The 22,397-nt window shown below is 36.8% G+C and overlaps 2 protein-coding genes across 9 annotated transcripts in view; one reads left to right on the forward strand and one right to left on the reverse strand.

The window, feature by feature from the left end:
* The window catches only part of TEX9 (testis expressed 9), a 216,173-nt gene extending 207,377 nt beyond the window's left edge, over positions 1-8,796 (forward strand). For 3 of the 4 annotated variants that reach the window (XM_063795017.1, XM_063795021.1, XM_016927627.4), the window contains one exon: positions 8,587-8,796. Coding sequence is in view for 2 of the 4 variants with exons in the window: in XM_063795021.1 (XP_063651091.1) it covers positions 8,587-8,610 (24 nt within the window). In the remaining 2 variants the exon portion in view is untranslated. The remainder of the gene's footprint in view (positions 1-8,586) is intronic. The other variant, XM_016927626.4, reaches the window with a different exon arrangement.
* MNS1 (meiosis specific nuclear structural 1) overlaps positions 1-22,397 on the reverse strand; it is a 199,022-nt gene that overhangs the window by 22,239 nt on the left and 154,386 nt on the right. For 4 of the 5 annotated variants that reach the window (XM_063793990.1, XM_063793992.1, XM_063793991.1 and 1 more), the window contains 2 exons: positions 13,000-13,221; positions 5,338-5,465 (listed from right to left, as the gene is read on the reverse strand). In XM_063793990.1, the coding sequence (XP_063650060.1) occupies positions 5,338-5,465; positions 13,000-13,221 (350 nt within the window). 5 annotated transcript variants of the gene reach the window in all.

Genomic DNA, 22,397 nt, shown 5'->3' on the forward strand with positions numbered 1-22,397 from the left:
TTGTCCATTTTTGAACTGGGTTTTTAAAATTATTGAATTGTATGAGTTCTTTATATATTTCAGATATTAAATCCTTATCAGAGATACAATTTGTTCTTCTGGCCTAAATGAGTTCTGAGTGAGGTAAAACAGATAATTGCCTTGTGTTAGTTTTTCACGTAGTCCCAAGGTAGGTTAGAACAGATATACCCAACAATTTGTGAATAAGATCTGCTCTGCTCCTCCTGAACCAGGGACCAGGGTCCTGCACTGGAAACAAGGGCTACCTGCCTCTGAGCTAGGAGGGAATGAGGAAAGGGCAAGTGAAGATACCACAGAACTTTACTACCATTTTTAGGCTTTTTCTTGTTTCAGCATTTGCTTGATTGCAATAAACCTTTGAATGCTACCCAAAGTTCTTATAAAATTGGTTCTGAGAGTTTCTGCTTGTTTTCTGATGTTTGTAGTGGGGGGATGGGCTGGGAGGAGAGACAGGAGCTGGGAGCTGCCTACTCTGCTATTTTGCTAATATCAGTCCAATCCTGCAACTTTTAGTATGTGGTATTTTCATTATTATTCAGTTAAAAATACTTTCTAATTTCAATTTTGATTATAGACAGTCTCTGATTAATGATGGTTTGACTTTACAATGGTGAGAAAACCATATGCATTCACAGTAGGTTCCTCAATTCACGATGGGGATGCATCCCATAAACCTGTCGTAAATTGAAAATGTAGTTTATTGGGACATGAACCCATCGTACATCAAGGAGCATCTGTACTTTTTGACCAAAGGGTAATGTGAAGCACATTTTTAAATACCTAAGCATATAAAGATTGCCTAGTTTTTTTTTTTTTATTACTTACGTCTAGTTTAATTCCACTATGGACAGAGAAAATACTATGTATAAATTGATTCCTCTGAAAATCTGTTGATATTTTTATTCTGATACAACATTTCATCAATTTTGGCAAATGGTTCAAATATGTTTACTATAACTACTAATATAATTGGGTTTCCATTTACAAGCTGCTATCTTCTTTCTACTTGTCTTCCCTGTCCTATGTTCTCTCTTCTCTCCTGTTTGCTTCTGTGTTGGGGGTTCCCAAGACCACCATCAGGTTAGATGATTCACTAGGAGGATACAGGACTCAGCATATAGTTATACTCACGGCTATGACTTACTATAAAGAAACGAAACACAGCAAAAATGGCAAAGGAAAAAGGCACATGGGTGAAATTCAGAGAAAACTGGGTGCAAAAGGCCTCTACCTGTGGAAACACACAGGACACGCTTAATTCCCCGAGCAATGAGTTGTGACGTGTGAAATGCCTGGCAGACAACATTAGAGCTCATCAGAACTCAGTGCTCAGGGTTCTTATTGGGGGTGGTAACTTAGGCACCCTCTACTTAGAACGTACCAATATTCCAGACTCCCAGAAAGAAAATGGGTATTCAGTATAATCCATATTGTTTTGTTTTCTTTTTTCTTTTTTTTTTTTTGAGACAGAGTCTCTCTCTGTCGCCCAGGCTGGAGTGCAGTGGCGCGATCTTGGCTCACTGCAAGCTCCGCCTCCCAGGTTCAAGCGATTATCCTGCCTCAGCCTCCCAAGTAGCTGGGACTACAGGCGTGTGCCACCAGGCCCGGCTAATTTTTTGTATTTTTAGTAGAGACGCGGTTTCACCGTGTTAGCCAGGATGGTCTCGATCTCCTGACCCTGCGATCCACTCACCTTGGCCTCCCAAAGTGCTGGGATTACAGGCATGAGCCACCGCACCCGGCCTAATCCATATTGTTTTCACATTTTAGCCACAGTGAATCACCCTTAGCAGTTAAGGTGGTAAGAACCTTCTCAAAAGCCTAGTTTCCAGAAACCAGCCAAAGACCAAACTTGCAAGCAGGACTTTCTAAGATAGCCTCAAGCCTGCTACGTTAACTCTTTTTTACATAAGTTTTTTGGAATAATCAATTCCTATTATCATATTTTATTCTCTATTAGTCAGTTATATTTTCTTTTCCAAATTTTTATTACAGATATTACAGCATGTTTCTTTGTTTCCAGGTGAATAAATTTATTCATTATTATTTGACAATGCAAGATTCTTGACTTTAACTTCATTTACTTCCTATCTCATTTTGTCATATTTTTAACTCTTTACATATTTTAATTCCCAAAAGACATAATAAATATTTTATACATTCAAATATCAACTAAATTTACTATACATGTACCTCTTGCAGTTCTGAAATTAAGCTTGGGATCATTTTTCTTCTTCTATTAATACCTAATGAAGAACTGCTAGTATTCCCTTTAATGCAGGATTATCGGTGATCAATCTTGTTTTTGTTTCTCAGAAAATGTTATTTTGTGCTCTTTTAATCTATCTCATCTATTTTATGAATTAACAGCTTGATTATTAGTCCAGAACATAATTATACTGGTATAAGCAAGGTAATGGTAATAGTATTAAGAAGGAAAAACTGTCTCTGTCTTTTCTTTGAAATGGTTTTTGCTGAACTTAAATATAAATGAGATATGAGGTACTTGCTTTTGCTTTCATAACAGTATGTGTTAACTGTGTAATAAATACATTTAGTTAATTGGGCAATTAATTATAACTACTAATTGTTTAGTGCCATAATTTAAAATAGGATTTCTAAAAATAAACAGTGAGTTTCCCAACTCCAGTTAAAAACAGCAGCAAAGTTAAATTATCTTTTAAGTACTTTCTTGGATTACAAAACCATGTGTTCCAAAATCAATTAACAGGAGTCATGATTTCTGAGCTCAAAGAAATATTTTCAAAATAAACTTCAATGATTTTTTAAATGTGCCGTGCATTTAAAAAATTAATTTCTTTTACATTAAAAAAGCTAAATCTTAATATAGGTGATTTTAAATAAATTAGGATATATTTTAAGCACCAGAGCAGTTCCCTGAATTTAGACATGCCAATTTGAAATACAGTCCATTTCTGCATGACAGTGAAAATTTTAATATGGCTTGTGCACAAAATAAAAACACTCTTAGCAATTCTGACACTGCTGAGAGGAGGCATACTCTATGTGAAAGAGTACTCAACTGAATGACTTTTAGTTTGAAAAAATTTTTCACAAGGTATAAAATTCTGGTTGAGTTGTAAATTTTTTTGTATATACTCAAGCACTTTCTTCCTTTTAGTTTTTGTGGGTACACAGTATATATTTGTATATATTTATGGGGTACATGAGACATTTTGATATAGGCATGCAATGCATACTAATCATATCATGGAAAATGGGGTATCCATCCCCTCAAGCATTTATCATTTGTGTTACAAACAATCCAGTTATACTCTTTTAGTTATTTTTAAATGTCCAGTGAAATTATTATTGACTATAGTCACCCTGTTGTGCTATGAAATACTAGGTCCTACTCATTCATTCTATTTTTTTTGTACTCAGGTAAATCTGTTATCTTTTAATTTCTACTGTTTCTATTCAGGATTAAGTCATACTTCTTACTGTTGTCTCTTTGGAGATAATAATCTTTTTTGTTCTGGCTGCTTTTTTATGATTTTCTATTACTGTTGGATTTTAAAAGTTTTATTAGGATGAGTGAAAGTACTGTTTTCATTACTTGCAATGTTCTGAAAATTCCAGGCCAGCATCTCCTCACATAATGCTTCTGTATTATCCTCTTTCACCTCTCTACCAGGACTAAAATTATATTAATACATCTGCTAGAACTTTGTACCATAGCCCATATCTCTTTTAAATTCTCATCTGTATTTTTCTATCCTTTTGTCTCTCCATGCTTTATTCTGAATATTTTCCAGAACCTTTTCACAGATTATCCCTTAATCTATGTCTAATAAAATCTAATTCTGTATTATTGAAGTAAAACACACACTAAAGTGCACAAATCTTAAGTGTACAGCTTGTAGAACGCTGTCGAACATACTGCCATATGCTTATTGGCCAAGCTCTGCTTCACTTAACTCTCAGCCATTTTTTGTAATCAGCAGAAACCTCTAGAGGAAATGCCACTACAAATGCCAAGCTCGCATTCTGGTTTCCTTCCTTTCACAGATCTTAATTTTATGCTTTTCCTAGACTTTTTCTCAGGAGGAACATTTATCTGAATAACCTAATCTGCAATTGCTAGAAGTGAAAATCTCTTCTATTTAATTCTTGTTTTCAGGGAATTAGAGAAAAGAAATAGTTCATCGTCAGGTGATAAAAAAAAAAAAAACCATGAGTAACAGCTAATGATGGTTGGAGAATTAGGGCCCAAAAAGATAGTTTGAGACTAGAACAATAAGCAGATTTTAGCAGTAATTCTAAATTTCTAAGGATCGGTAATCTCTTAGAGAATCTGATTAGAGTTGTGGAGCCAGAAAAATACACATGGATACATTTGCCAAACATATTAATATAATTTAACAAGGTTCAAAATCCATGAAGCTCATCCATGTTTCCTGTAATATTCTACAGACGTCCTGCTCAATTAAGATAAAATGTAACAACTATCGAAGTAAATTTCCAATATATTCAATTACATAAGTATATGATTAGCATTTACTTGGCCCTGAGTTTTGATTAACACTGTGACAAGGCTGTTCCTAAAAAGTAATTCGATCTTAGGCAGGATCAAGAAACATTCTAGAATAGTGTCCTGTCATCTGGAGTATCTGGCAGTCTTTCTTGGAGTATCATACGGAAGTATGGGGGCAATTAAGGAATACTAATAATTTAAACTGTAATCAGAGAAGAAACCAGGATGATGAATAAACTTAAAGCCAGGTTATATAAGAAACAACTGAAGGAACAAGGGATAGCTAACTTACAGAAGAAAACATTTAGTGCGTTCATATATGTGAAAGGACATCTAAAGAAGACAGATGCATGAAGTCACAGAGAAATTGATTTAAAACAATGGGGGGGAAGATAATTTAACATTAAGACTAAAGTTCCTACTGCAGTTACTAGAGGTACTGAAACACAGGCTCCACAGTCATTCCAGAAATACTGTAGGAAATTTATGTAGAGGTATAAAATTAAACTAGTTATTACCTAAGGTTTCTCTTAAGATTAGGAATTCATTCTTTATAAGAGGTCATTTTAAAATTTATGTGTAAAGGAAAGAGCAGGGGGACTGATATTTATTTTTCACTGTAAATATTCACACTTCCATGAATACAACTTCTTTTCTCAAATAAATATTTATAGAACTTAAAGCAATAAGTATTTCCAGGTAAAATATTAACTAAGTGAAATGATATAAACAAAGAAATTTCACTTTCAGGTGCTAAGGATTACATAAGAGTTTAAAGATAAAGACTAAATAAATGAAATTTAGAGAAACCAAGATACCTGTTTTCTCTTACTTGTTGCCTCATCTTTTCGTCCTTTAGACTTTCATGTTTCAGTTTTGCCAATTCCATAGCCAGTTTTTCTTCTTGTTTGAGCTGCAGTTCTTTCAATCTCTTGTTTTCTTCTGCCTGAACGAAAAATTTAACTTCGTTGTTTGTCCTCTAGAATCAGATTTTTTTCATCAAGGTTGAATTTGTTTTATAACAGAAAACTAAATGCCTTAAGGCCAACAATTGATGATGTTTTATTTTAAAATACAAAATGTTGTTTCAATAAATACTTTTTCAAAATATTTTATCATGGAAAATTTCAAGTATTGCCAATAGTAAGAAGAATATTTAAATACACTCTCAGGTACCCATCACACATGTTTTCAAAAATTGTCGACATTCTGCTAATCTTTTTGTCTACCTTCCATTTCACTCTTTTTTCCCTTATTCTTTTTCTGCTAGGGTGTTTTAAAACAATCCTAGACATCATGTCACTTACCATGTAAATAATTCAGTACGAATATCTACCTGATCAGAATTTTTAAAAATATAACAATCATGTCATCAACATGTCTAATTAACAATAATTCCTTAGTTAATGTCTAATACCATGTCCATATTCAAGCTTTCCCAATTGTCTCAACATACTTTTCTAGTTGGTTTGCTCAAATCAAAATCCAAACAAGATCCACATATTGCATCTAATTATTATTTTTCTTAAGTCTCTTATATATTCTGTAACAATCACCTCTACACACATTTTTCCCCCAAGCCACTGACTTGTTATAGAAATTAGGACATACATCCCGTAGAATGTTCCACATTTTGCATTTGACTGATTGCTTCCCCAGGATATATCACTGAACTTTTTTCTCTTTTATATTTCCTGTAAAAATGGCAGAAAGATCTAGAGGCTTGATTAAATTCAGTATCTAATAAAAACACATGAAAAGATATTCAACATCATTAGCCATCAGGAAATGCAAATTAGAATTGCAAGGAGATATTACTACGTACCTATTGGAATGGCTAAAACAAAAAACAGTGCCAACACCAGATGCTGGCAAGAAACTATCACTCATATATTGCTGTGTGGGAATGTAAAATGGTACAGGCATTCTGAAAATCAGTTTTATAGTTTGATGTAAAACTAACATGCAGCTGAGCGCTGTGGCTTACACGTGTAATCCCAGCACTTTGGGAGGCTAAGGTGGGAGGATCCTTAAGGCCAGGAGTTTGAGACCAGCCTGGGCAACATAGAGAGGTGCTGTCCTTACAGAAAATTAGCCAGGTGTGGTGGCACAAATCTGTAGTTCTAGCTATATCAGGAGGTTGAGGTAGGAGGACCGCCGGAGACCAGGAGTTCAAGGCTGCAGTAAGCCATGATCATGCCACTGCACTCCATCTGGGCAACAGAGCAAGACCCTGTCTCTTAAAAAAAAAAAAAAGCCTCCATGCAATTATCACACAACTCAACAATTGTACCTCTTAAGCATTTATCCCAGGGAAATGAAAACTTTTTATTTAAAAACCTGTATACAAATGTTTACAGCAGATTTATTCATAATAGCCAATACCAAAAATACTCCAGACATCCTTCATCATGTGAGTGGTCAAATAAACTGTGGTACATCCATACTATGGGATACTACTCAGCAATAAAAAGAAAAAGAATGCAAGCAAAACTTGGATGAATCTCCATGAATTATGCTAAGTGAAAAAAGCTAATTCCAAAAGATTACATACAGTTTGATGCCATTTATGTAACATTCTTGGTACATGTTATTTTTTAATAATTGAGATATAATTCATATAGCATAAAATTCACCTTTTACAATTCACAATTCAGTGATTTTGTATATTCACAATGTTGTGTATCTATCACCACTATTTAGTTCCAGAGCCTTAAAAAAAATAGACTTTGAAGTTTTGGGTTCACAACAAAATTGAGCAGAAAGTACACAGAGTTCCCATATATTCCCTGTCCCTACACATGCTCAGCTTCCCCTTCTATCAGCCTCCTCCATTAGACTGGTATATTTGTTACACTCAGTAAACCTGTATTTACATTACTTAAACCTATGCATCATTATCACGCAAAGTCCATAGTTTACATTAAGGTTCATTCTTGGTGGTACACATTCTATGGGTTTTGGCAATGCATAATCATATGTATCTACCATAACAGTGTTGTACACAATCATTTCACTACCCTAAAAATCCTCTGTGATCTGTCTATTCAACCCTTCCTCCCTAAAATCCTAAAAACAACTTACATTTTTACTGTTTCCATAGTTTTGCCTTTCCCAGAATGTCACATAGTCAGAATTATACAGAATGGAGCCTTTTTGGGCTGGCTTCTTTCACTTAGTAATATGCATTTAAAGTTCCTCCACATCTTTTCATGGCTTCATAGCTCATTTCATTTTGGCACTGATTAATATTCCATTGTCTGGATGTATCACAGTTTATCCATTATCTATTGAAGGACATCTTGGTTGCTTCTAAATTTTGACATTTATAAATAATGCTGCTATATATTATAAACATTTGTGCTATGGCAGCTATAAAGCTGCTATGTTATATTTTTATAAATGCTATAGATATATATAGGTGATTGTGTGTACACACTATATATAGCACATCTGTGTGTACATTTGTGTGTGGCATAAAATGTCAACACTCCAGAATGTTTACATCACCCCAAAAGAAACCTGTAACCTATTAGCAGTCACTTACTATTCCTCTCACCTTTTCCCCCAACCCCTGGCACCTACTTATCTATTTTTTGTCTCTATGGATTTGCATATTCTGGGTATTTCATATAAATGAATTCACACAATATGTGGCCTTTTGTATCTGGTTTATTTCACTTAGCAAACTGTTTTCAAGGTTCATCCATGTTGTAGCATGTATCAGTAATTCATTCCTTTTTATGGCTGTGTAATATTCCATTGTATAGATGTAACACATTTTGTTTATCCATTTATCAGCTGATTGGCATCTGGGTTTCTACTTTCTGGGTGTCATGAATAATGCTGTTATAGACACTCGTGTATGAGTTTTTATGTAGATATATGCCTTCAATTATCTCTTGGGAATATATTTAGTACCCAGCTACACCACACCTAGATTTCTGACTTGCAGAAACTGAGATAATAAATGGGTGTTGTTTTAAGCAGCTAAGTTTGTGGTAATTCGTTACTTAGCAATTGAAAACTACTACAGCAACTAACGTGTACTCTTCAAAATTGTCAAGGTCATGAAAGACAGCAAAAAGTGAAGAATTCTTACAAACTAGAGGAGACAAAGATTGGAGAAGAAACAATGACTGGCTGGGCACGGTGGCTCATGCCTGTAATCCACTTTGGGAGCACTTTGGGAGGCCGAAGAGGACAGATCATCCTAGGTTGGGAGTTGGAGATGAGCCTGACCAACGTGGAGAAACCCCATCCCTACTAAAAATACAGAATTAGCTGGGTGTGGTGGTGCATGCCTATAATCCCAGCTACTTGGAAGGCCTCGGCAGGAGAATCACTTGAACCCGGGAGGCAGAGGTTGTGGTGAGCCAAAATTGCACCATTGCACTCCAGCCTGGACAACAAGAGCGAAATTCTGTCTCAAAAAAAAAAAAAAAAAAAAAAAAAAAAAAATATATATATATATATATATATATATATATATATATGACTATAGTTTATTCAAATGCAAAGCTTGAGGACAGCCACTCAGGAAACACAAACTCCAAAATAATGGGTCATTGTTCCAACGTGGGGAAGTTAAGGTTTCACTTATATAGGCAGAGACAGAGAAGCTTAACAGGGTTGCAACTTTTTCCATATAAGGTCAGTATACATATTATAGCAATTTAATTAGTTGCATTCCAAGGAACATTCCATGAGAAAGGGTAATGATCTTGAGGGGTCTTATCTCTGGTGTCTTTCCTAATCATTTACAGAACAAGAATAAGGAAGATTTAATCTGTAATTGGAAAAGCAGAAGTTGTAGCAGCATGCTATGTGACTCAGGACACATAGCCACATTCCTCTCAAGGCTAAAAACTAAGGATACATGACAACTAAATGCAATCTGTGGTCCTCAAGTAGCAAAAACACATTAGTGGACAAACTGATGAAATCTGAATAAATCTCACAGTTAACAGTATTCCATGAAAGCTAAATTCTCCATTTTGATAACTTTTCCATGATTTTCATCTGTGTAAGATGTTAAGAAGTAGTCAGGTGAAGGGTATATGTGAATTCTCTACACTGTTTTTGCAACTCTCCTATAAATCTAAACTTATCTCAAAATAATAAGTTAAAAATATGCATATTTCCAAGATTTGTTCACTGAAAAAACCTGGAAGCAATGATAACCCAAGAATTATGAGTAAACCTAGCACCCAAGTTTTCTTGAAATATTATTTCCACTAAATGATAACAGCGCTTCCTGGCACAATGGCTGATTCCAGGTGTAGGACAAAAAATATAAGAGATAAGTTTTGTATTTGTCAGGGTTCTCTAGAGTAAGTGATTATGAAGGCAGGCAAGTTCTAAGATCTGCAAGGTGAGCTGGCAAGCTGAGGAACTAATGGTTTTGTTCTAGTTTGAGTCCTAAAGCCTGAGAACCAGCAGGCTCAAGACCCAGAAAGAGCCAATGTTTTAGTTTGAGTTCAATGACTAGAAAAAAGGAAATGTCCCAGCTGAAAGGCAATCAGGCATGAAGAATTCTGTCTTATTCAAAAGAAGGTCAGTCTTTTTGTTCTATTCAGGCCTTCAACTGATCAGATGAGGCCCACCTATATTAGGGAGGGCAATGTGCTTTATACTCAGTCTATGGATTTAAATGCTAATCTCATCCAAAACAACCTCACAGAAACACCGAGAATGATGTTTTATCAAATGCCTAGAAACCCCAAGGCCCAGTCAAGTTGACACATAAAATTATCACAAGCCTAGAACAATTTGTTTTGACAAAAAGCAAGGAAGGTATCAAAGATTAAGGAAATATTGTCAAAAGGACACAGAGGGCCAGGTGCAGTGGCTGACACATGTAATCCCAGCACTTTGGGAGGCCGAGGCAGGCAGATCACTTGAAGTCAGGAGTTCAAGACCAGCCTGGCCAACATCGTGAAACCCCATCTCTACTAAAAATACAAAAACTAGCCTAGCATGGTGGTGCAGGCCTGTAATCTCAGCTACTTGGGAGGCTGAGGGAGAAGAATCTCTTGAACCCAGAAGGCGGAGGTTGCAGTGAGCCGAGATGGTGCGGCTGCACTCCAGCCTGGGAGACAGATGAAGACTCTGTCTCAAAAAAAAACAAACAAACGACACAGAGGCAATATAAAAGGGCATCCATTGGCCAAGGATGAGATAATTTGAGCATCAAAAATAATAAATGCAATTAAGTACATAAATATCTATGAGTCCATAAAGGTATTTTTAAAAAGAGACAAAGTCAAAAACTAAATAAAACAAAAATTTAAAAACAACCACAACATAGGTAGACACCAATGGAAGAAAATAGGACACCAATTCCTTACTCTGAAAATTAACTGTCTCCTTTTTCAGTAAGAATAAATAACCCTAGTCAATAACAAAGTGTTTTTTTTGTTGTTGTTGTTTTTGGTTTTTTGGGTTTTTTTTTGTGGGGCGGGGGCAGGGGAACAGGGTCTCTGTCATTCAGGCTGGAGTGCGGTGGCAAGATCATAGCTCACTGCAGCCTTAAACTCCTGGGCTCAAGAGATCCTTCCATCTTGGCCTCCCAAAGTGCTAGAATTATATGGGTGAGCAATTGTGCTGGCCCGAGGTGAAGTTCTTTACAGAGGAATTTCAGCTAATTAAATGTGAAAGGAATAAAAGAATCAGAATATCAGTTTTTGTAACCACTAATGAAAGAAAAAATTCTTTTGTGAAACCACAGATGAAAGTTTGATGGGAACCTTTACAGTGGAGAAACCAGACTGTCTTCCTAAACCCACTCATCAATACTGGCATCACTAAAAGTGGAATAACCAGACCTCATGTGTTCCCTGTTGTGACACAATGACAAAGACAGCATCACCTATGGAGTATTCTTGCCAAAAAAAGGTGGACCGCAATCTAATTGTGTCTTTATGGCTAGGTTCTATTTAGAGGAAATATAACAGATAGGGAAATAAATTAAAGGAACATGAGGAAGCAAACACGTACATTCAGAATGTGGGCTACTGGATAAAACAACTGGCTTAGTTTAGCAAGCTAAAAACATGAAGTCAAAAAATAAAAAAACACGGTGAAGGAGGGGCTGTTTTCAATTAAGAGGGACTTAAACAGACATAACCACCAAATACACCGTATGAATGTTGCTTGGATCTTGATTAAAACAAACCAACTGTAAAACCAGATTTTTGACACAATCACAGAAATGTGTTTATGGAATGGGCGAGATAATAGTATTATGGTACTCCATGTAAGAAAACATCCATATTTTGTTAGATGTACACTTAACTATGTAGGAAAGAGTTGGTGTGATACCTGGGATATTCTTTCAAATTAAAGAGAAAATAATAAGAATAGGAAAAATATCCAACCCCTAAGATGTGCTTTCTCAGAGTTAAAAAAAAAAATCATATCTAAGCTTTTGAATTTGGAACACAGAAGGGTGGATATCATTTTTTAAATTTGCTTTTGTTATTCTCCACAAAATCCTCCAAAATGTTTAACATACAGCAGCTCCTCAAAAACTACTGACATATCAGAATACCTTTTATGTATTTATGAGAATTCACTTCTATCATGTCTGAATTCTTATTAGTTTCCCTTTTCTACCACCTTAATCCCTTAAAATGTTGAGATATACCTAAGGGTTCATTTTCTACCACTTAATAATGTATACATTAATTTCAGTAAATTTTTTAAAGGCACCCCTAAATTTTTGTTTTTAGAAATTTATGAAAGGCAACACAATTGTACTTACATGAACAAAACTGGTAGTAATTACAGAGTTCATATTTATGTTAAAAAAAAAATCTGAGTGCTTATTCTGTACCAGGCACTATTCCAAGAGTCTTGCATGTATTAACTCATTATTAAAACAGTCCTAAGTAGGAGGTACTATTCTTATTCCCCATTTTATAGAAAAAGCATAAAAAATAAAAGCAGCTGGGCGCGGTGGCTCACCCCTATAATCCCAGCACTTTGGGAGGCCGAGGCGGGCGGATCACGAGGTTAGGAGTTCGAGATCAGCCTGGTCAATATGGTGAAACCCCGTCTCTACTAAAAATTTAAAAATTAGCCAGGCGTGGTGTTGCGCGCCTATAGTCCCAGCTATTCAGGAGGCTGAGGCAGAAGAATCGCTTGAACCCCGGAGGCAGAGGTTGCAGTGAGCCAAGATCGTGCCACTGCACTGCAACCTGGGCGACAGAGCAAGACTCCATCCAAAAAAAAAAAAAAAAAAGTATAAAAGCAACTTACTCAAGGGTCCGTAGCTAAGGTATAGCAGTAGTAGGATTCAAAAACAGGCCGGCTCCAGAAACCCAGCTCTTTACGATTACACTGAGCTGAGGCACAATCAGGCATCACTTACCTGCTGCTGTTGTTTATCTACTCATTTCCAGCATTAACAGCTGACTTTCATCGTTTCCAAGGTGCAAAATGAAAAAAAAAAAGTAACAATGAATAGTAAAACTTACCTTTTGAATGGCCTCTTCCATATCCAACTCAAATTGTTCATTTTGTAATAATCTGAGAAATTGCTTGCGCTGAACACGGTTATCATTTTCATTCTGCACCATTTGATTCCTGATTTGACTGTTGATGTTTTTTAGAGCTTGGACATGTAATTTTTTGCAGTAGTTTTCATCTACTAATTTCTGATGCCTTTCACTACAGCTCAAATTTCTCCTTTTGGAACCCTACGATGGAAGAAAAAAAAGATGCATATTTTGATATTCCAAAATCTAATTTTAAAAAATGTATTGATATAAACCTTAGTAAGAAAGGATACGAAGAGCCTGGCTTCCTTCCTAAATTCAAAGGAGTATACCGAATAAAAAGTAAACGTGGTAAATATGTTCACATGTCGATTAAATAGGTACTGTTATTATTACCAATTTTATAGATGAAACATGAAAAGTAACTTTACCCAAGGTTCTGCAGCTAATAAATAGCTGTGCTAGGATTAATCGCACCCTACAGACCCAGATCTTTACTACCACCAGGGAATTTCTCCTCCCCTCATTCCACCCACCACCACCACCACCACGACTACCACCACAGGGCCATAAAGTGCTGTTCAGAAGCTGGTCAGATTTTCCTAACATAAATGTAATAGGTCAATTCGCCGCTATTTACCAATTCGCTTTCTCCTACACTTTTATATCTACTTATTTCTTCAGAGGTTCTATTGGGCAGATTTAAAGATGTATTTAATACACTATGCGAAAAGTGCCAAAAAAGCTGGAAACCACCGCGAGCGTCCCTTCTAATAGCACCTGAAGCTTCCGAAAGCAAATACAAGCTCCCCAATTAATGACCAGATTAAGCACTTAAAATCCTTTTTTAGAAGCAGATGAGCGCCAAACTAGAATTAAATCAACAAATAAACAAGTAGTTTCAAGTCCCCCAACTGGCTCACCATCTTGGCTGACGAAAAATACCCCCTCTCGTGGGACCGCGGCCACCACCTCCCGCCGCAAACGCAGCAGCCACCAGCCCCAAGGAGCGCACCTGGCTGCGCGCGCTCGGGTGTTTACGCGGCGTCCTGGCAACGGTGGAGCTGCGCGCCCTCCGCTCGACCAAAACCGACCCACGCAGAACGTGGCCTCCCATTGGACGCGATAAGATACAATCGGCATTGAGCTTCTTAGGACCAGGGCAGGAGGGCTACTTCTATAGGTCTAAACTAGAAAAGCGGGAAGTTCAGACTGTGGCCTGACCCAAGCACTTTGCAGTGGGCTAGGGAAGCTCGATTTCCCTCCAGCGGCCGAACTGTGGTTTCAGTGGGTTTGGGAGCCAAGTTCGGGACTGTGGAAACTGCGCACACAGAAATACGCAAACTACTGCCTAATGCATGGAGCCGAAGGCAATTTCCACGCATGGAGCATCCCGCACACTAAGTGCCTAGTCAGCAAGGTCTCTGCTAGGGACGATGACTGGTTTAATCCTCAGCAATGGGAGTCCAGGTCGCTGTCCCCTTTGCTGGGTTGTGAGGCACTGAGGGTAGCACGAGCTTCCAGCAGCCTTCACTTCACCCCCCCCCCCCGCCCCCGCAGAAGCTGCTGGTAAATTTTGGGACTAAAATCTATGAGCCACATGAATCTTACTCTGCTATGTGGTCCAGGTACCAAGACAGAGCACGTTACATGATGGCAGGATGTTGATCTGGTTCATTCCATAGGCAGGTTAGACACTAAAGTCCATTTTAAATGGGAAGTTTAAGAATGATAATGGATCAGAGAAATTAGATATACTGATTTTAGAAATGATACATTCAGAGAAATCTTGTCAACACTAAAATATTTGTATAAGGTGATTAGTGGTATAACTTTGTGTTATTCTAATTTGGAGTCCGTCTTCTGTAGCAATATGTCTGCTTAAAGATTAATAACAAATGGGACTTGCAGTTTCAGTGCTGACGTGTAAAAGCTTGGAAGTTGTCACCCCATCCTTACAACCAGATCAAAACAACTAAAAATCAGCGACTTCTCTTGGTTCCATCATACAACTGAGGTCGCTCCTCTCTCTGTCCTTTGGTCATTTATCCCGTGGTTGCATATCTATATTGTCTCTAGTACTCCACTCATTGCCATCACTGTTTGAGAGAAATGGAGAGAAGGCGTAAACCTGCCCTCTGGGTGTTCTGTGTAAATTGATCTGGAATGGAGCAAAGCAGGCAGCCTGCTATAAATTTCTCTTCTTGGCATATCCATCTCCGCAAAGGGTTGGGCCCTCTATAGAAGAGATAGGAGACAGGCATGGGTTCAGGGTTGAACAGGGTATAACACATTCAATAGAGTGTGGGGTTTAATTTGTTAATTCCTAACAGTGAAATAGTGACATTGCAAAGTATTTCAGCAAACATGTATGTTTTTTACTGTTTACTTCTCGAATTGAGGACTTTTGTCTCTAAAGGGAACTTCAGTTATAATTCCTCATTTCCAGTATACCCTTGGATATGGTAGAAGGATTCATATAATTTAATAGGTAATCTGAGAAAAAGATTTTTGGCCAGAATATTGACCTAAATCCAAGACAAATTTAATCAATTGTAACAATTAGCTGATTTTAACCTTTAAAAAAATTATCCTAACAATTACTACATTTTTAATAGACTTTGCTCCTTTTTCGAAGCAGTTTTAGGTTTACAGAAAAATTGACAGAATACAGAGAGTTCCCCATCTCACCTCTCCTCCCCACCGCACCCATACAATTTCCCCTATTTTTAGCATTACATATTAGTGTAGTACATTTGTTACACTTGACGAACCAATATTAATATGATTAAGTTCGTAATTGACATTAGGGTTCACTCTTTGTTTTGTATAGGTCTATGAGGATTTGTTTTGTTTTTTTTCTGAGATGAAGTCTGGCTATGTTGCCCAGTCTGTAGTGCAGTGACATGATCTCGGCTCACTGCAACCTCTACCTCCCAGGTTCAAGCGATTCTCCTGCCTCAGCCTCCCAAGTAGCTGAGACTACAAGCAAATTTTTGTATTTTTAGTAGAGATGGAGTTTCACCAGTTTGGCCAGGCTGGTCTTGAACTCCTGACCTCAAGTCATACACCCACCTTGGCCTCCCAAAGTGCTGGGAGTATAGGCATGAGCCACTGCTCCCAGGTGGGTTTTGAGAAATACATAATGTCATGCATCTGGCCAGGAGTGGTGGCTTGCACCTGTAATCCCAGTTACTTGGGAGACTGAGGCAAGAAGGTTGCTTGAGGTCAGAAAATTGATACATATTGTCATATATCTATTATTACAGTATCATACAGAATAGTTTCACTGCCTAAAAAGTCTCTGTGTTCTACCTATTCATTTCTCCCTCACTCCTTCCTCCCAAACCCCTGGGAACCACTAATCTTTCTATTGTTTCTATAGATTTGCCTTTTCCAGAATGTCGTATCATTGGAATCATACAGTATGTAGCCTTTTCAGACCGGCATCTTTCCCTTAGCAAAACTCATTTAAAGGTTCCTGCAAATCTTTATGTGACTTGATAGCTCATTTATTTTTATCACTAAATAACATTCCATTGCATGTCATTATTAAAAAATTATTACATTTAAATATTATTTCTAGTAATAAATTATTACTATCATAAATGATACTTCATTGTTAAGGGAGGACTTATGCCTTCCCAACATTACAAGGAAGTCTTCTCGTTCATTTCCCTCTAGAAAACAACTTTTTACCTACAAGTCTAGACTGAAATGTCTAGAGTACTGAGGGGAAGGAGCTTTTCCTTATAATAGATGATGAATTATACTGATTAATGTCCCCCAGTAGTTACAATATAACAGGGTTGAACTTAACAGAGTTGCTGATCTGAAATAAAGCATGTTAATAGATGTGCACTGTTAAGTGTAGCTATACAGTAAAAATTCTTTACGAAATGGTATTGCTTTATAAAATAAAGCAATTAGAACAAAACAATTTTTCTTTCGTTCAGAAAAATGCCCAAATCTAATCTAATTTGCTGCAGCTGGACACCACCTGCAGATGACTGTTGAAATACTCTGAACATTACACACTTATCTTTTAAATATTGATAATGCCATTCTTCATTTTCTCGACATGAAATCCCAGAGGGAACAATTATGCTAATAAACCTTAATGATTCTTGCAAATAAGTGATCAAACCAAATTGCTGCTGTTGATTTATATTAATGGATGCCTTTAGGATGAGATTTGCTAGTATGGTGCTGCGTCTTGAATCTCAATTCATCTTATTTAGCTGAAGAGGGTACATAGTTTGTTAAATAGATGAAGTGTTTAAAATATAATGTGCTTGTGCAGTTTTTGCACTTCATAATGTTCAAGTATTACCATCTTGCCTTGTGGCAAATCTGCATTTAATGGTTTCATTGTATATAACTTCCTTTAGTACTTTTTCTGTCTGTCATATGCAGTTAGGAAGTGACTACTTTCTGGTTGATGCAGAATAGGCTAACTTCCATATATTGAATTTGATTGTTTCATTAAGACAATAAAATCTGTTTCTGGATATTTTAGCCACCATAATCTGGGAATCATATGGACTGTGTGATGGTGTGATCAAGTGCTAAATAATTGTTAGGGGTAAAGACACATGAAGAAATGGTTGGTGAGCTCACTGAAACCCAGGCTTAGTGGATGTCTTTCGTTCCTCTTCTCTCACTTTCACTTTTGCTCTTGCATCTTCACTATGTCTACAGGAATAGGAGATTGCTGACTTCATGAATTCTAGCATAACACTGAGAAAGAACTACAGAGTTGTAATATATTGATTTCTAGGGTTGAGAACACTACACAGAAAGAATGCTTATTCATTGTAGATATGAATAAAAATTTACCTGGGTAATTTTATTGAAAAGCCACTATTTGTAAATGAGTAGTAAAATAGAAGACTGGCATCTACATATTATGTATATAGGAATGGAATACAGAACTTGTGATGTCAAATAACTTGTGATGTCATTAGGAATTTGTTATATGATGCACAGAGACTGTAATTTGGCTAGCGGTGAAGTAAAGATGACCATATTAAATTCATCATGAAGAGTGGAGGAATCCCCTTCTGAATTATATAAGCTCTTATTGGTAAAAAGAAAAGTATACATATATACCTATATTTATATAGAGATCTATACATGTGTAAACTATGTTTATATGGATTTTTTTCATTTCTTAACTTTAAAAAGGTACCAAATTTGATGACATTTGATATATTTATGGCAATTTTTCTAGTGAAAACTTAACCAGACCAAAAATTTTAAACGACTAAAGGCACGATTTTATTTATTGCAAAATTTTCTAATTTAGCAAAAAAACAAAAACAAAACACCACAAAAATGGGTGATCTAAAGATGCAGTGTTAAGGGAATGGCTAATTAAATTGTGGCATATCAGCTATGTACCTAGAGAAGTGTGTCTGGAGGGCCAGAGGGGCCAGCCCAGAAGAGGCAAACTGTGGAAAACCTGAGCAGCAGCATCTTGGGAAAGGAGAATAACTGGGCACTCAGAAGCTGGGCACTGACTCTAAGGTCCTAGGGAAAAAGAGGAACACAGCTGCCCTCCATGGGGAACAGCAGATAAAGAATGTGGTCACCAAGGAGGGAGAGCCAAAGAGGCTAAGCTTGCTGTGAGCACAGGAAGTAAGGCAGAGGCCCAGGGCTGTCTACATTGTCCTTGGACCCTGCTTGGACTGTTGGACTGCTGACAGATGTCTGGGAGGGAGGGAGAGAGACAGAGAAAGAGAAAGAGACACTGAATCAATTAACTGAAAGACCAAACAGGTAAGAACAGTCTAGCAGTTCTGTAACAACCTTGCCTTGATAATAGATGACAAAGCGCATAAGGAAATGTAGTGGAAAACACTTGATTAATATTAGAAAACATTATCCTTCTACCTTATCATTTATTGATTTATTGAGTGCCTCTTACGTGCCAATCACTTCACATGTAATTGTCTTTACTTAGTAAAACAACCCCATTCACTTTATAGATGAAGAAAACAAGATTCAAAGGAAAGAATTAACTAGGCAAGCTCGTAGAAAGGGGTAATCATGGGACAGAGATTTGTACAAAGTCTGTCTCTCTAGCTCATTTTTCATGAATCCAGCATTTTTCAAACTATGGATCACAAACAGTATTTAAAAAGAAATGGAATAGAATAGTCCAGAAAATATAGAGTGCATCAAATCTAGTTAACTAGGTATTGTTTTGTGACACTTTTTAGTTCTAGATAGATGATTGATTGACCTATCAATAGATCGATAGAATGTATATATTGGGTCACGATGTAAAATATGTATCTTACTAAGGGTGAAGGTCAGAAAGTTTTGAAAATGAGTTAGACCATATTGCCTCTCTTTCTCAATCTTAGGAAGATACCACTTTGAATTATAGCAAAGTTCACATTTTAAGAATTTTTCCCACAATGTCAATGGCATCACTCCACTCCAAATAATTTTTTCAAAGAATCACTGAATCAGACATATTTGAAGTATTTTCAACTAATTGTACCAATCCTTCCAATAATTATAGAGTAGTAAACCAAAGTGATTCCTCATTTACTCTTTCCTAGGCAAACCCAGCTTTGTTTTATTAAAATTTGTATTATAATTAATTACTCTGACTGTAATAAAAGATATCATGTTAACAGTATCATAGATGATATAACAATTTATACATAATGAAATGCGATGTGCTCATAGAATATTATACAATATATGTTCTACATAGTATTTATAGAACAATAATGACAATTACTAAATTGTATTAGGTATCCAGTACTTGCTGATTTGTGTCCAGATCAGCAATAACAACGATATTTTGTTAGAAGCAGAGACTTCCTAATTTGGAAGTATGGGGAATGCTAGGGAAAACTGATGCAGGCATAAAGGCAGCATCTGGAGAGAAAGGAAACAACACTTTCAATACTAATTTTATAAGCAGGTAGTGCCAAGGAATCCAATTAGATCAACAGGTACATGTGACAGGAATCAAGGAAACAGATCCTTCCATCTGACCCATCCCACTGGAGATGGTGGGTAAACTTAATTAGTTTGCTTGGTCCTCTACTTGTTGATTTCTGTCCACATATCAATGAGGAGTTCAATATATAGAGTGAAAACCTAACCTATCATAGGTCTCTTGTTTTATAAGATATTGCTGTGAGGATTACAGAATAACCCGAACAACAAGGTAATAGTGGCCTCTAAGGCAGCATTAGTCATAAAAGTAGCAAAAAAAAAAAAAAAAAAAAAAAAGAAAATGGGAAGAGTAAAAAAGTGAATAGCACCATAAGTGATGAGAGACATTCTTGCTTCCTATTTTTTTTTATGCTTCTCTGGCTATTTCTCTACTAATGTATTCAGAGCAACAGTTACCAACTGTGTACCTCTCCACCATATAATTCTGTTCCTTAGGGTTTTTCTTTCCTTTCCTAGTAGATATACCTAAGAAATAGTCAAATAATAATTCACAAAACCTAATCCAGCCCCTTAGTTCTTTAGAATCTGTTATAGTAACTGGCATCTGGTGACCTGAACTGAGCTGATAAATTTGATCAAATCTATGACATCATCAATGATATGCACCATTATTTTATTCATCAGTAAAGAACAAAACAATCCTACTAATTAAATTGTAGCAAATCATCTATTTAAAGATATCCCAATTTCAGAAAGGTTAAAATGCAAAAAAAAAAGTCTTAGAATCTGTGAAAACATGGATTTTTTTTCTCTCTGGAAGTAAATTTTACTACAATGCATTTATCCTAATGCCGTGCCATCATGAGAGAGCATAAATGAGGAACTGCGATAATGGTAACTACAACAACCAAAGAGAAACCATTGCTAATCAGTCCCCACCAGCAGAATAAGATCCTAATTCCTACTCAAGTTATGTATATTTTTATCCCTCCTTGGCATCAACCAGGGCAATCGCTACACTCTGCATCAGTTAGCGTCCTCTGAGTTGCAAATGCTGGGATGGAATTGGATGGTCAAGAGGTTTATTTGGAGAAAGTCCTAAGAAAGCTAAAGAGGGAGGGGAAAAAGAGACCATAATATAGATCTAACACATAAAAGCAGAGAGGAAAAGAAAAAGGAGTCTCAAGCAGCAGCACAATTCTGAGAGAGTTTCTACCAGGCTAATGGGAAGTCTCCAAGCAAAGACTTCCCATTAGATATGTCCCATGTTGTGTCAAAAGCCCTGGCTCTCATATCCTGGCATTGGCCAGGAGTACTCAGGGGATAGCATGGTCTCAGCATGGACGCAGCAGCAAATCTGAATGTGTAGCATCTGGAGGTTCATGGAGGAGCACCTTCCTTGCAGCAGGTTCCCCTAACGACAATTCTGAGCAGGGCACTTCCATGGCTGCCACACTGACATATGGCATACCACCATGCTTCCCACACTGATAGTGGCTCTCATTTCCTCTGATCTTCTCATACATCATATTTGTTATTATTGCTGCCTCACTGAGCTCTTCTCTAAAAATACTCTACATGCTAGATTTTCTGCCCACATCTTGGAATCAGACACATAGAATCCTTGAGGGATGGCATGGCCTGCAAGTACCACCTGGATTAGACATCACTCACACGGTCAAACTGCAATCCCTGTTACCCAACCTCCCACTTAAGGCAAAACACCCACTGCATCTCCTTCCCAGAGTTCGCCTGCTAAGTATGCAAATTAGGACACAGTTCTTCCCCACTCCCTTTTTACAACTGTTACTGCATAAAGAGTATGGAAAATGTTTCAAATTTTAAAAACTGAGGCTTGAAAACCCTTACAAGAAAACATTCATGAGATGAATGTCCAGGTATTTTATAAAAGGCTATAACAAAAGAACCATCTGTGTTCAAATAGTATGTCATGATCAGAAACACAGAAACTCATACAAGCTTTAAGGATGCAATACTGAATCAATTTATAGGGTACGGTGGCAAGAATAGACAGTATCTTTGACCTTGAACAAGTCATTTAACCTCCCTGATGTCTATTTCCTCTTCTATAAAATGAAGAGGATAGGGTAGAATATCCTTGAGGCCTCATGTAGCACTAACATTCTGTGAAATAAAAGTCAACTTAGAGATTAATTGGGTTTCTGAGCCTCAAGCAATTAATTACACTGTCGCTGCCCTTTAACAGACCTGTCATAGAAGAAAATTAGATTCAACTGACAGATTTTAATCTTCACCAACTCATGTTGATTTTAAGTCCAACATTATTTTTTAAGATTGCAAATTAATGCTTTCACAAAAGGTTCAAAAGCTTTCAGGCCAAGAAATTTGACCTGATAGACACATTGTAATACTTAAACCATTCTTTTCTATTTAAAAAAAGTTGTACTGACTTCCCCCCACCGCCCCCCACCCCC

Source organism: Pan troglodytes, chromosome 16 (genome assembly GCF_028858775.2).
Source record: "Pan troglodytes isolate AG18354 chromosome 16, NHGRI_mPanTro3-v2.0_pri, whole genome shotgun sequence".
NCBI lineage: Eukaryota > Metazoa > Chordata > Mammalia > Primates > Hominidae > Pan > Pan troglodytes.